General features: G+C 35.0%; 1 protein-coding gene across 9 annotated transcripts in view; it reads left to right on the forward strand.

The window, feature by feature from the left end:
• TCF12 (transcription factor 12) overlaps positions 1-15,516 on the forward strand; it is a 399,044-nt gene that overhangs the window by 185,768 nt on the left and 197,760 nt on the right. For all 9 annotated transcript variants that reach the window (XM_055087985.1, XM_028496359.2, XM_055087984.1 and 6 more), the window contains one exon: positions 5,775-5,877. In XM_055087985.1, coding sequence (XP_054943960.1) covers positions 5,775-5,877 — 103 coding nt within the window. The remainder of the gene's footprint in view (positions 1-5,774; positions 5,878-15,516) is intronic.

A 15,516-nucleotide genomic window follows, 5' to 3' on the forward strand; every position in this document is an offset into this window, starting at 1 on the left:
CCCGCATACCACAAAAAAAAAAAAAAAAAAAAAAAAAAAAAAAAACTTGGTGTGAAATCTTGTGGCTCTTTGAATACAAAAAATCTGTGGTTATTTGTTCAGTCCCGTTAGATAAGCTAGCGCCGTATTAATTTTCTTTCTGCTAGTTATTGGGTGTTCTATGGAAATATTAATTGAACCTTTATATCTGAAGCCCTGCAGCATTTTAAGGATTTAGCAGCTAAAACCTCCCATCCATCTATCATTTGTTCTGAGGATTTGAGAAAAAGAGGCATGGTGCCTGACTTTTCAGAATTTTTAAGACATAACAGTGTCTGAGATGATAGTAATAATGGCTAGGATATATTGTGTGCTTACTATTTGCCAGGTACTTTTCCAATTGCTACTACATACAATAACTCATTTAATCCTTACAACAACCTGTGAGATAAATATTGTATTATTATTATTATCCCTATTTTACAGATAAGGAAACTGAGGCAAGAAATATTATTTTGCCTCAAGGCACACAGCTAGTATATGGCAAAGATGGAGTTCAGGCCTGCCAGTCTGGCTTCAAAAATTCCACATTTATCCACTCTACTGTACTGTGCAATTATAATAGATAATTATGGTATAATTTAAATGGATAATTAAATAGGTAATTTCAATAAGTGTGAGCAGTGACGTGATGGAAATGCTTGCTGCTATGGGAGCTCAGAGTGAGTTCACCCAGTTTGGTAGCGTCAGGGAAAGTTTCTGAGAAAGTAAATCTTTATTGAAAGAGCCTTTCTCCCCATCCCTTTTTAACTATTGAAAAGAATTGTAAAGAATATTTTAAAATAGAATTAGACAGTGATTTTCAAACAAAGAAATAGCCACATAGGTTAGAAAAAACATGTCTTTTCTCAACTTGGGAGCGTTCTCTGGTGATTACGCCATATTTGTTGGTTGGGTGAAATAAATTTTTTAAAAGCTATTTATAAAGAATTAGGCAACAAAAAAAAGTTACTGTAATTTTGAGGAGACAAACAAGAGGAGAGCACTATTATGTAAATAATACTAGGTGCTTTTGTTTTGTTTTGTTTTTGATAGAACAAAAGATTGGATTGATAATGTGCAGCGTAAATTAGTTTAAAAATGGTAACAGCTTTGATTGATTAGAGTCTGTTGTCATATTGTAGCAAGGATTAAAGTTTCTAAATTCTGTACCATAAAATGAACATAGAGAAAAGTATGAGATACATTTTATAGAACATATTTCATAATATCAAAGCTTTTATGAAGTGTTACGTATTCATAGGTGGGAGTATTTAAGAATTGCAAATTAAATTGTCATTTAGATATTAAATATAGAATTGAACAGTTTTTGTGAACTGTGTATCAGCTGATTTTATCAGTGATAAAATCACTGATAAAAAAGCACTTTTGAGTGTTTTCCATTTTTATTGTGAGACAAGAACAGTAATTTTTTAGAGTTATTTGGAAATATTTTTGTGCTTAGCAGCATACTTTGGCTAAAAAGCTACTATGGTAGATGAATCTGATAGTACTGCTCTGTCCTTCATAATGTAGTGCTTATCATCTCTCATGTATGAAAATCTCATTTTTATTAGCAGCTATTTTCATGGTAAAACCATTTTCCAGAATTCAGGATCTTAATAAGGAGCTCCAGGGGGTCAGGTTTGACTCCTTTTATTACCATGGTAATGCTTTATCAATTTAAAATATGCACCATGATAGTTCTGTATTTAATGATCTCACTAGTTTACTTCCCTTTTTTTTAAAAGCCAGCTGTACACTTTATTTTTATTTAATTTGTTTATTTTATTTATTTATTTATTTTTTTGGCCATGCTGCATGCGGAATCTCAGTTCCCCGACCAGGGATCACACCTGTGCCCCCTGCAGTGGAAGCTTGGAGTCCTAACCACTGGACCGTCAGGGAATTCCTGGTTCACTTTCTTTATATTCCAAAATTGAAATAGCATTCACTTATCAGTACCGCTGAATGATCTCCTTGGGCTTCACTTTAACAATTGCTTGCTTAGTTTTTGTTCCTTTCTTGTTACTCCAACCCCTCCCTCAGGGCAATCACCTCCTGCTCATTTTCTCTGGCCTTTTGATACTCTAGCTATTCATTGCATTATTCTGCTTCCTTCCTTGCTATTCTGTCAACTCCATTCTGCATTATGCCTTTTTGCCTTTCCGACTTACGGACATCTATGCTCTTTGCTTAACTATATGTGGTACTTAAGGGGTCTGCTGTTTAAACTCTGGGTCAGCCAACCCATTTCTTTCATTCAAGCTCTATTTGACATCTGTCTTCTACTTAAAACTAAATGGATGAATAATTACCTGCATATATAAAAACATTTTGTTATTCTCATTGCTTTAGATTGTTTGTTAACGGTGGTATTTCTCCCTAATTTATACTTACCTGAATACTTCTGGTGTTTTAATATGGGTCTGGTTGGGGGGAACGGGAGAACTCAGCTATCACCTATGTAGACTTGAGTTTTTCCTTTCCATATATGAAAAAGATTTTTATTTCCAGATTGTCTAGGTTCTTGCTACTAGAAGTGTGGTGCATGGGCCAGTAGCATCACCATCACCTGTTGGTTAGAAATGCAGAATCTTAGGCCCCACTCAAGACCTTATGCTTCTTAATCTGAATTTTAACAAAATCTCTAGTCAATGGATATGAACACTGAAGTTTGCAAAGCACTGTTGTAGTTATCATCTAGCTAGTTGACACAATTAACATGCTGACTGATAAATACCTGTGTACTTTTCTAAGCTGATCTTATTTAAATGTTTGTAAATTATTTTGTAACTATTCATCCTGGTTCATCAAAAATTATATTCTGGGTGGGTATCTCTTCTATTATGAGGAAGCAGTGATAAGAATAATCTCAAACAATAGCCAGTCCCAGTTTTTTATGTGAGGTTTTGGCACACATTAGATCTGAAACTAGACAAACTTTATATGTTTGTTTATTTGTTTGGCTGCGTCGGGTCTTAGTTGTGGCATGCAGGATCTTTCGCGGTGGCGTGAGGGCACTTCCTTGTGGTGTGCGGGCTTCTCTCTAGTTGTGGTGCATGGGCTCTCTAGTTGTATCACGTGGACTCCACAGCGCACAGCCTCAGTAGTTGTGGTACGTGGGCTCAGTAGTTGCGGTGAGGGCTTAGTTGCCCCGCGGCATGTGGGATCTTAGTTCCCTGACCAGAGATCGAACCCATGCCCCCTGCATTGGAAGGCGGATTCTTAACCACTGGACCACCAGGGAAGTCCCTAAAACTATGACAAACATTTTTGAGTCCATTTCATTGTTCCAGCATCAGTTTGCATCTGTGGATGAAGAACTGTTCCTCTCTTATCTTTTAGGCTGTGGCTTTTCAAAAGAATTTTGTGCACTTAGATGAACCTTTGAGGTGTGGGAAAAAATACTCAAATTTCTATTTAATTTTTATCTTACATGAACGAAATTATGACTTACTGAAATTTGTTATATTGGTTAATAGTATATGTATATAATTTATGAGTAAATAGATATTGAGGGCCCATATTTAAATCTTGCTTGTATGTGATGACACAGGTTTATAGATTCCTCTGTGGTACAATATGACAATCCCAGATTTTATTCTTGGACTAGGAAATAATCTTGTAGTAAATTCTGTACTATACCTTGCTGTATGTGGTTCCACATGGATAAGAGATAGTACTTACTATTATTTGTGTATGGTTCATAGAAAAATAATTGTTCTGTTTTCTGAGCACATATTAATAGGGGCTTAGAGATAGATCTTCTCTGTGCTTACTGTGATATATGTGATATGTGAAGTTAATCCACTGTGTGTACAATTATTTGATGATACCCTGAAACTTAGATTTATTTGTATTATTTATATTATTATTATATAATATTTATATACTTGTGCTTTAGGAAATAGTTTAAAATGTTTTTATTGTTTTTATTCTTATAGTCATGAAAGAAAAAAGTTCTTATTGCACTTCAAGGATGAAGAGAATTGAGAACATGCAAAATTAATCTTTTATTATCCTTTAACATTCAAATGAAGTGTGAACAACATGGCTAACCTACAAATGCATTTCTGTTTGCATTTTTCAAGAGTAGTACTGTTGTTTAATAATGATAAACAATATTTCATTGAGTTTTTTTGTTTAATAGTGATAAACAATATTTCAGTGAGTTTTTTTTTTGTAGGTTTCAGTGTCTTGTTTTGACTCTATGCCTAAGAATGGCAGTGGGAGGGAGTGGCAGAGGGAAACACCCAGGTGAATGTGAGATAGTAGGAGTCCCTTAGCACCTCTGGAGTGTTCAATTTTAAGCAACAGAGGTAAACTCCAAGGAGTGACTTTAGCTGGGAGCCATTCTATTTTGTAATATAGCTCTTGCTGCGTGAGGCTGTGACAGACAGGACTGTGGTTGTGGTTACCAGAGGACACCCTTGTGGTCAGAACCAGGTTGTAAGTGTCACCAAGATTCTTCTTGAGTGTCTGTCACATGTGTATCAGTGATTCTGAAGTAGATAAAAATGAAACAAAGATTCATTTGGGAGTTAGCATTCCCAGCAGATTAGTTTTAAAACAGAACAGCAGAAGGTGTTGTGACATACATCCCCAAGCAATTGTAATGATTTGACAGTTATTTAGCCCTCAATTCCTAGCCCTTTGGTTGAACTGACAGCATGCCTGCAAAGATAGTGAGGCCTGTTTCAGCCCTATTAATGTCTTCTTGAATGTTAGCCTGCAGTCTGGGTAATGATAAATGTTCACTGATTGATGATTTTATAGTCCCAGAGGATTCTGGGTGGTTTCTGTAAGCCAGGGCAGTCAGTTTTTTTTCTTGTTTGGACCTCTTGTAAGATTTTCTGATCTTCACTAAACTCGTTTTAAGTTGGCAAAAGGGTGGGTACCACCTCAGTTTTAATTAACTAGGGTTCAAAGCCTTGTTTAGAAACTATATGATTTTGGAGGTGATGTTGTATTTAACATGTATAAGAGTCTGAGAACCAGAACAGCTTTTAATCCACTGAGCTTTTGTAACACTTATGGTATTTGTGAACTTTCATGTCTTTTAGCCCCTTCGCTTTTAAAAAACATGTTTTAAGTTATAAGGATAAATTTAATAACAGCTATTGTGAAATAATAACATTAGCTTTATTGTTTTCATGGTGTTTGCAATTTCATTTTTTAGATTCTTAAGAATTTAAATTAACTATCTTTGTGTTTTCTTTTTTACATGGCTCAGTTTCTATAGGAGTATATCTTGTTATACTAGTATTAAAAGGAGTATAAGCAGATCTTCTTTTGCTAAATATTTGTTTGCCATTTAGGAAAGGATTCATTTCTAGTATATTGATTGTCAATTTTTTAAAATATTTTAAGTAAATCTTGTAATTGCCCAACCCTTTATTGATAGGGTATGGAGGCAGAGAAAGGAGGATACAGTTAAACATTTTCCTAATTTATTGTAACTCAGAAATATATTTTCTTAGTTCATCCTTTTAGAACTTTACCTTTGGCTGTAAAGAGATTGTAGGGCTAATTTTTTTTTAAATCTATAAAGAAACTTTTTGACTTTAATATCTTAAAAGGAATAAAAGCAGCACTTCTGTTTAGTTTTTCAAGTAATGAACCAGAAACTTGGTTAGGAATGACCATTTGTAAGTCTGTATATTAATTAGATGAGTGTCATTATGCTCAATTAGCACAACTGCCAAATAATCTCTTTAATACTCCGGTCTTTTTTTTTTTTTTTTTTTCTCTAGGGTTTTACAGACAGCCCTCATTACAGTGATCACTTGAATGACAGTCGATTAGGGGCCCATGAAGGCTTGTCCCCAACACCTTTCATGAACTCAAATCTAATGGGTAAGTTGGTAATTTCTCTGCAAGTAGTCTTCACAGAGCCTCTTTGGTCAGAGACATTTTTTATCTCCTTGTCCAGGATGGACACCTAAGTATGTAGAAGAAAGTTCCTAAGTTTCTACGGCTATCTGGGCTTGCTTTTTTCAGCTAAGTTTGAGGGGCAAGCATTCAGAAATGTGGTTCCTTCTATTAGAGCATTATTGTCATTGCTGTCAAAAAAGGAAGCAGCAGTGTTCTAACTGTTAGTTTTGGCAGTGTCTGTGACATCAAGCATTATGTCTTCTGCTTTCTGGGCAGAGAAGCATTTCAGAGACATTTGTTTGTAGTCTACTATTTGTCTTAACAGTTGTATATATGTAATAATTAAAAATATGACAGCAGTGATTTTAGGCAAATTTTACTCATTTGGGGCAGTATTTCTTCTGACACTGTTTGATCAAAACATAATAGTATATTTAAGTATTGCAGCATTTGTTTTAAGCACTTGGGTTCTTATTGGGGATTTAAAATTTTTTCTTCTGCTGTAGTAAAGTTGTACTTTGAACGACATTACCTACCACCTAAACCTGATTATTATTTTTGGCAAAACCTTTAAGGTTAGCCATTCTCTATATCTCCCCCTACTCCCTGCAAACCAGCCCTCCCTTCCTCTCTCCCCCTGCCCTCTCGCTTTCTCTTATCAAAGTTTATAGCTATTCAATCTGAAATGATAAGCCCCCAATTTTTTCCCCCCAGTTTGGATGCCACTCTTATTAAGCGAGAATTTTACCTTTTTGCAGAACCTGATTCAGAAGAATCTGTTTTATGACATTATTTTTCCTTCTTGTTTATGCTGGGGCTGAGCACATTACAAAAGCTTTATTTAATCTGTCTTACTGGTTGTCAGTGGCGTCATGTTAATATGGAAGGTTTGTGTAATTGACATTGATTTCATTACTTTGCTTCTTAAGGACATGACCTATATTGTGATCTTAGAATTGTCCTTTTAAGAGACAGCCATGCTAATCTAAGTGGATTACCCAAATCCAAAATCCTGGTGGTCTGCAGTTTCTTTATAAATGGTTTTGTTTAGCGCAGTCTTTGTTTATTTCCCTTACCCTCCATAAAGTATTGAGGAGACAGATTCTGATATTTCAGTGTGGATTTTGCCTAAGGCAGTTACCACTTTGAAGCCAGAATCATTGAGTATAACACAAGAGTAAAAATCAGTGATAAAACTTGTGTTTAAAATGACAATTAGTTTCAACATAAATGAAAATGAAAATCCTGGTATTGAATATATTATCATTCCAGGTAAAAATCAGAATTAAATATAGAACAAAATAATTATCCTTGCATTTGGCCAGGGAAAACTTTCTAATCTATCTTCTAAATTTTCTATCGAGCTTACCATCAAAGTAAAGTAGATGTGACACTCCAGATAGTTTCCTTTTGTAGTATAACTTTTCCCCGAGTAGCGTTTAAGTTATGGAAAATATGGTAGAGCAAACTATAGTCAATGTTTTTGTAATTTCAGATTGAACTAAGCTTTCTTAATTAAGGATATAACTGAATTGTGAAAAATCAGAAATTGCCCTTTTTTATATTTATGTTCTTACCTTTATTAGCTTACAGAGATGACCCTTAAGTTCAGTAGAATTGCATCATTAGTGCAGCTTTGAGCCAAGGTGACTGTTAAAATTGTGGGGTAAGTGTGGGAAATAAATGAATTCTAAGAAGTATGCATGTCAGTCACTTGCTCTGAGTAGCTGTTGACTAAAAATATTTCTGTAATTCAGTTTGAGGTAACATTTTCTTAGTTGGAGCAATTATGAACATGTGCTTGCTAGTTTCTTCAGTTTACAGATAATTATTAGAATACTTTCAATAATCATCCATACCCTATGAATAAAATCAGCATCTAAAATAAGTCTTGAAATAAAAAAACTCAGATTTATAAACAGATTGATCCCTTCACAGTACAAATGAGAAAAATCTGCATTCATCTGAACTACATTGTGCAGTTAACCAGGTGCAGCTATACATTTTCATTGTACGTTTTAACTACCTAATCTTAAAAATGTTAATTTACCTATAAGAAAGGGGGAAATGACCCTGAAGAAGATAAGCCAGATATTGTTCAAAAGGATTTCACTGGTTTTGGGAATATCTGATTTACTACACTTCCTTCCTTTTATTTTCAGTACAAATGATCAAATGAGATATCTAACAGTTGAGTCTAAGCAATCTGCATGACAATAGCTAGCTTTTGGAAATGAATGTCCTTTAAATTGTGGAGCACCTCCATACAGCAACAGGCAGTCCCACTTGATGTGACTTGACGTAATTGAACTGTTAGATACCCCCAAATATGGGTTTATAGCACTCAGTAGAGTTACAGTGGATTAGATTCACTTTGTTAGCCATTTGATAATTTAGGGGAGTTTTCAGGCTAAAAACCTGCATTGTTAAAGCAGGACTGAGATGTGCATGGCAGTATTAGCAGCGTTTGGAACTATTGATACCCAGTTGTCATAGTAGGTAAAAACTTCAGAGTGATTCTGTGAGTGATGATTGCTCAGAAACAGTTAAAGCTAACTGGAAAGCCATAACATGTTTCATCTTTGCTGTCAACATATAAAAACACCATCTAAGAGGGGGGTGGAATTGTATGTCTAGGGAATGTTGTTATTTTTCGTATTGTGTTCGGCAGTAAGCACATTTGCCTGAAGAAATAGTGGATTGTAAAGTGCTACTGTCTGTCATGATGGAGCTCTCAAATACTTGAATGATTTTGTACGTTGCAAAAAATGAGAAATTTTATCTAACAAGGGTTGATAATGATTCAGTAGTGAACAGTTTGCCACAGAAACATGCACTTCTATATTCATTTAGATATTTTGAAGTGTTTTACATGGGAAGTAAAACTCTTATGTTGAAACAGTGTTTCTTTTTAATGAATTGCAGAATTATCCTGTTGATTTGTCAATATGGAAAAGGGGGTTTTTCTTGTGTTTCAAGTGAAATAAGTACATCCTTTTGGCACATCACAAGTAATTAGCATCAAACAGTTCTGCACTCTATTATAGTAAAACTGCAAAGCTTTGACAATAGGAGTGAATTGCAGTAGTATCACCAAAGAGTCTTATTTATTTCTGTCCTCTTCCAGCTTTGGTCCATTTCTCCACCCTTGGGCCCTTCATTAATTTCAGTAATATTTGCTTTCCTTTACCTGTTGTTGATTAGATGTATTTTTGGTGATGGTAGGAGTAGTTTATTAATTGGACATAGAGACAAATTATTTTATAGAATTGCCTCCCTTTGATTCCCAAGTTATTGTGGAAAAAACTACTCTATCTACTCCATGTCTATCAAAGCTTTACTTATTTTAGGTGGTGTGTGCATGTATTGTCAATGGGAAACTTAAGATAGTACCTTCAATTTTCCTTTTTTCTGAGACCTTCATTTGTGTTCCTTTCTTTCTGAGACCTATGTTGCCTCTGGAGATGTTTGCTAGTATTGTATCTTTTAAAAACTGGAAGCAACATGTGGTAGTATAGGAAAAAATACAGGGCTGAGAGTTAAGAGGTCTGGATTTTAATCCAGATCCTGAAAAATAACCTTCACCTTTCAGATAAGGTATTGCTGGATAGTCTCAAAGTTCTTCTGTAGCTCTAGAATTTTATAATTCTATAATCTCATGTAATATCTTTTATTCAGCCCTGGAAAAGGCTCCAACTAGAGTTGTAATTGGTATTTTGCAAATGATAAAACTAAGGTACAAAAAATTGTGTTTTTTCTTGAGGTCACAGAGTCAATAAGCGGCAAAACTGAACATAGCGCCCATGTATTCCGACTCCCAGTGTTCTTCCACTAGGCACGTTAGGCATGTAAGGTACTGGTTCTTTCTGCATGACGCCTTCAGGGTTGCATTAGCTCAGCATTTTCCGAAACTATACGTATGGAGACACTGCTTTTGAGAGCTGACTATGAAAAAAAGTTCCATAGGGACATAACTTTGGAAAGCATTATATATCACATGCCCCCTCTTCGAAATTGAGATTGTACTTTGGGGTATTAAAGGGATTGTACTTTGGGGGAAAAAGGCGGGGAGCTTATTTAATTATGTTTAGCCCATCACATTCCAGAATCAGATGATGCACAGAAGCCTTTTTGTAAAAAAGCATCATTAGCCTATGGGAAACTAGTTTTCCATGGAGCACACACTGGGACTGTTTGTAGGTTGTGTTAAGGGAAAAATAAAAGATAAAATATGAGAGTTCTTTGAAATGTAAAGTAGCACAAGGTTAATAATACTGCTGGATATACTTTTATAAGTTATTTTAGTCATCTTAGCTAATTTAACAGGTTGGGTCCAGTTGTTGCATTGTTAAACCTCTGTTTTGTAAGTATTTGACTTATAAACAAACCAACTGTCCTTCCATTGTTGTTGGAGTCTGTTTGCTCAGCCCTGACCTTCTTTACCTGACCGAGTTTAAAGGGCCCCCTCTGTTAGCAGCTACTGCATTTTATTTTCATTTCATTGTGGATTAAATAAGTTTCTGTGGGCTAGTCTGGGAATTTAAACCGAAGTACACTTTTTTCCTATATATTCAGTATTTCAAACAACCAAATTTCAAAGAAAACTCTTTTGTGTACTTGAATCTGCCTACACTATACTTTATGATTACTCCAGAAATCTCCTAGAGTTACAAAAAAATGTAGAATCACCATTTTCAGATATCAAAACGTAATAGAACTCTGCCTTCAAAAAGATGTCTAACTTTAACGTACAGAAATTCTTTCGATAGATGAGATAATGAAAATGATTATAATTGTGCTTAGGGGAAACAGTATAGCTTACTGTCTGGTTTGACAGTATTTCATAAGGATTAGGCCTTCATACTTTGTCCAGTGTTTTATTAACCCCAAGTCTCAACGAAGGATGAGTTATTATTCATTGATCTACGTTCTCTGATCTTTGGATGCTTACAAACACAAAATGTTGCGACTGGGAAAAACTTGAATGAACCAGACCTAGTTATTGAAGAAACCAAAACCAAGAAAAATGAAATGAGTAGTTAATTAGGAAACAGAGATCTAACCCTCTTGATTCTAACTTAGCTCACAGCCCCCTTCTACTGCACTGCTTTTTTTTTTCTTTTTACCTCTCATGTTCAACCATTTGTTCATTTGCTCCTTTTTCTACATTACAGCTTTTATATCTTTTTCTTCCTCTTGCTACTGCTTAGACTCTCATTAACCAGTCTGAATTACTGAATACCTTTTTCTTTCTCCTTCGTGTGTACCCATCCATCTCTTTATTCTGCCCTAACTGTGTGAAAATATCTTATAAATAACAGAAATTAACTTAAACTGTGTTCAACAAAAAGTGGTATTTATTGACTTACTTATCCCAAATGACTAGGAATAGATTGATTTTAGGCATGGTGGATCCAAGGGTTCAATCAGTGTCATCTGATCTCCCTCTTTCCCCTTGAAAGTGTTAAGAGAATGATATAAAACTGGAGAGACAAACTGGGCAGAGAGATTTGAAAAGTGGGAAAGGGTAGAGTGTGGTGTTCTTGTCTCTTGCTTTCTACTTCTAAGTCCTACCTCCAGTCTTTCCAAATTGTTTTACATTGTCCTTTCTGGCTACCATATTACAGGTTACCTTATTCCTTGGTGGTTTGGGATGTTTTCTTTCAATACATATATGCATTTTACTTGTAATACTCTGTTCCTGACAACATCATTTCTTTCCATGTCCCTACCCTGCCTCCTCAGCCTGAAAAGCAGCCTCTTTTCATAGTTAAAATGACCTGATAGGGCTTCCCTGGTGGCGCAGTGGTTGAGAGTCCGCCTGCCAATGCAGGGGACACAGGTTCGTGCCCTGGTCCGGGAAGATCCCACATGCCGCGGAGCGGCTGGGCCCGTGAGCCATGGCCACTGAGCCTGCGTGTCCGGAGCCTGTGCTCCGCAATGGGAGAGGCCTCAACAGTGAGAGGCCCACGTACCGCAAAAAAAAAAAAAAGACTTGATAGCCGTTCTTTCTGAAACCTATCCCGTAAGCCAGAGATGAGCTAATGGTTTCTTTTCTACCCAGTCTGGGAGAAACCAAACTAGTACCTCACTTTGAAAGAGGTTCCAGAGTTTCAGGGGTACTCCTGTATAGACTCAGGTCCCTTTTATCTAAGAATAATTAGTCCTGGCGTGAATTATTTAAGAGAATTAAATAATTGCTTAAAAGAGATGTCAAGATTTTGGAAGATAGCGGGGAAAAAAATGTTTGGGGCTTTATTTTGAAAACTAAAGCTAAAATTAGAAAATAATATTAACAACACAAACCATAAAATCTACTAGATTTTAAATGAACAAAGAATTAATTAATTGTTGTATTTTTTGGTGTATTTTTTTCTTCAGAAAATTGTATGGCATTATAGAAATGTCTTTTACTTCACATTTGAACCTTGTTGATTTTCTCTTCAGTTATTAACTGACTCTAATTCAGTTAAGTCCTAATCTGTTAGTGGCTTTTGTGTTTGATTAAATGATTCTTTAACATAATTTTAAAGGACTTGGTGAAATTTTTAGTCTCTTGCATGATATTCAACTCTCAGTGAATTTCTTTTGTATTTGCTTTGCATTATGGGTTATTTAGCAAAAGATTGACTAACAATGCCATTGACTCAGGCCTGAGATAGGCACACTATCTGTGAGTGATATTTCACTGATATTTTTTTCTAAGTTATCTGGTCATTAGTGAATATTTTCATCAGGCCACAGCATTGGCTTAACTCTGCAGTCTTGCAAAGTGGTATCTCCAGGGACTTATGTAAGGAGTATCACCTTTATTTTTATTTATTTACCCAGTCCATTTGTTCATCATCATTCATGTGTTTATGCTCTGTGGTCAACAGTAATCTTTACTGATCTGCACAGTTTTATAGTGGGTCAGTGGCAGAGATCTGATATGTGGTTCTTCCTTGAATCTTCACATTGTTTGTGTCTGATTCTCACCAAGTGAACGTGAACTCTGAGGATATTCTGAGTTCTCTTTATAGTGGGGTGGATGACAGGGGCTGTGGCTGCTTGGTTACTAGAGAACAAAAGAATGATGTTTTTCATTAAGGAATTTCTGTAAACCTGACAGTTTTCCTTGATGTGTATAATCTCAGAACCACACCATGGCATACAGTTGAGAATTTGGGACATTACTTTGATTAGGAAAAGTCCTAGAGCAGCATTATCAGACCGTGTCTTTGATGTGGTAATATTTCAGATTCACTGCTTATGGTTATAATAATGTCTTTATCATTTACTATAGGTTTTCTGAGCATTTTGTTAAAAATAAATGCTATTTAAGTATTAACTAAAATTCTCATAGACTATTTGCACTGGAATGGATCTTAGAGGTCATCTAGCTCGGTGATTCTCAATTGGGAGTGTTGAAAAATACATGATTGTCATAAGGACTGGGAGTAGGGAGAGGTGTGACTGGTACTCCTTTTACCTTGAAAACTCTGGAACCTCTTTTAAAGTGAAGACTCAGTACTAGGTTGGTTAGTGGTCACAATGTTTATGCAAGCTTTAATTAGCCACAAAATAAAAGTGAATTTTTTAAGAATTTGAAAGCATATCTTGAATTGATTTGGTTTAAATTATAGAAATGTTATTGTTTGAAGGTATTCATGGTAGTTACCATTCAGTTGTATAGTCTTTGTACTATGTGGCTGTTATTTAATAATCCTCACATTTTAAGTAAAAACTGTTGCTTAATTTGAGTGTCAATCCACTATTTTTATAATCACCTTCACATCTCAGCTTATTCCTTTTTTTCTAACAAAATTCAGCCTTTGTTTTTCATAGCTCACATTTTCTATGACTTCCAGGTTGGGTTTGTTTTGGTGTTGTTATTTGGAATTTTAGATTTTTAAGAATAGTAGAATTTGCTGTTCTACCTGTATTGTGGGGCTTTCTCATATATATGGCTATGTTTTTGTGTAATGCTGTTCTCTTGAAAAATATTTTTTGGCTATTGGCATATTCATGGTGTAGTGTGGTGAAGTATATAAGAGTCATTCTTAAATTACTTGTTTTTCACTTTGAGAATACCTCGGGGGGGTTGTCAGACTCCTCAGATTGTATGAAATTTCTAGGGAGTCACAATTAAATGAGAGTAGAGTTCAAGGCCACTTCAACTTGTTGAAAATTAAATCAATTCATTTTATTTATAGTTATAAATTTTATTAATTTATATTACATATTTTTCTGTACTGATTCCTGAGATCAGGGGTTAGCAAACCTTTTTGCAAAAAGCCAGATAGTAAGTAGTTTATTCGAGTTTGCAGCCCAGAAGGCAAAATCAGTGATAGTATGTATAGGTACTTATATAACCATTTAAAAATGTAAAAAACTATTCTTAGCTCATGGGCTATAAAAATAACAGTTGGTGGCCTGGATTTGCTCTACAGGCTGTAGTTGGCCAATCTTGTTCTAGATAATTTACAATAAAAAAAACTTTAAATGGTAGCAACATCAATGTTTGATTAGGTAATAAATCATATATGTGAAATTCTGTGGAATGTACCAGGGTTGTTTTGTGTTTCTGTTTTTTTTAATATCCAGACGTGGTGATTGGTGGTTGTGGTGGTGGTGAATTATTTCTAAAATTTCCAGGGCTTCATTGCCTCTATACAGAATGGTAAGTTACTTACTAGGTGAGTTGTTTTCCTGTTGTTTTGTCTTCAAGTGTGATACTGATAGTTGCTTTTTTAGGCAAATGTCAGATTTCCTTCATCTGAAATCCTGTATTCCCTTAGTTTTCTATAATCTGGAATTTTAAAAAAATCTACTTCGCAAAATAGTAATGTAAAACCTTAACTGGAGTGAATTGAACCTACCACATTAGGAGAGGAAAATGTGAAAATTAGGCAGTTTGGTGGCAATGTGGCAGTGGGGCTGCTTTTCAGAGAGAAATCTTCAGAGAATAACTATGGAAGAAGAGTGTATAGAGAGAACCTGTGATGAGAGGATAATGTGAGAATGGCACAATCATCAGAAAAGTACTGTTGCTTTAGTGAGAGTCTGCACTCCCAAGTGGGGGATATCCCCAAAAATGTGTGCAATAAAAATATTATAACATTTTCTAGCTTGTATCTGAACATTTTTGATAAGATAAATGTAAATTATGGATTTTTGTTGCAGTTTATAGAATATATAATTAAATTTTTTCATGTACAGGACTTAATGATTTGTGTTTGAGAAGATTTCTGATTTGATATGCTATTCGTCTTCAATTTAAGGCTCTGTTTTACCTGGAAGATTTAAGAAAATGTAGTGCTATATTTATGTGATAATTTTTATAAATATCTTCTTAGGTTTACATGAAATGAAATATGCTTGCACCAAATAATTCCCATCTACTTTTTATTTTCCTTTCATACAGGCTAATCGTTTCAAGGAAATTAAATTATGCAGTCCTTTAGTGACACCATTAAGTGCAAAGCAGTTTTACTCCTGGTGTGTGAGTGTGTGCACGCATGCACTCATACACACCTGTATGTTTAGACAAGATAGGAGCACATTAAATATAAGCTTTTGTTTTAATTCATTTTACAGTAAGATTTCAAACATGTGTCTTCTAAAAAAAGTTTGTAAGTA

Source organism: Physeter macrocephalus, chromosome 11 (assembly GCF_002837175.3).
Source record: "Physeter macrocephalus isolate SW-GA chromosome 11, ASM283717v5, whole genome shotgun sequence".
In the NCBI taxonomy this organism is placed as follows: Eukaryota; Metazoa; Chordata; class Mammalia; order Artiodactyla; family Physeteridae; genus Physeter; species Physeter macrocephalus.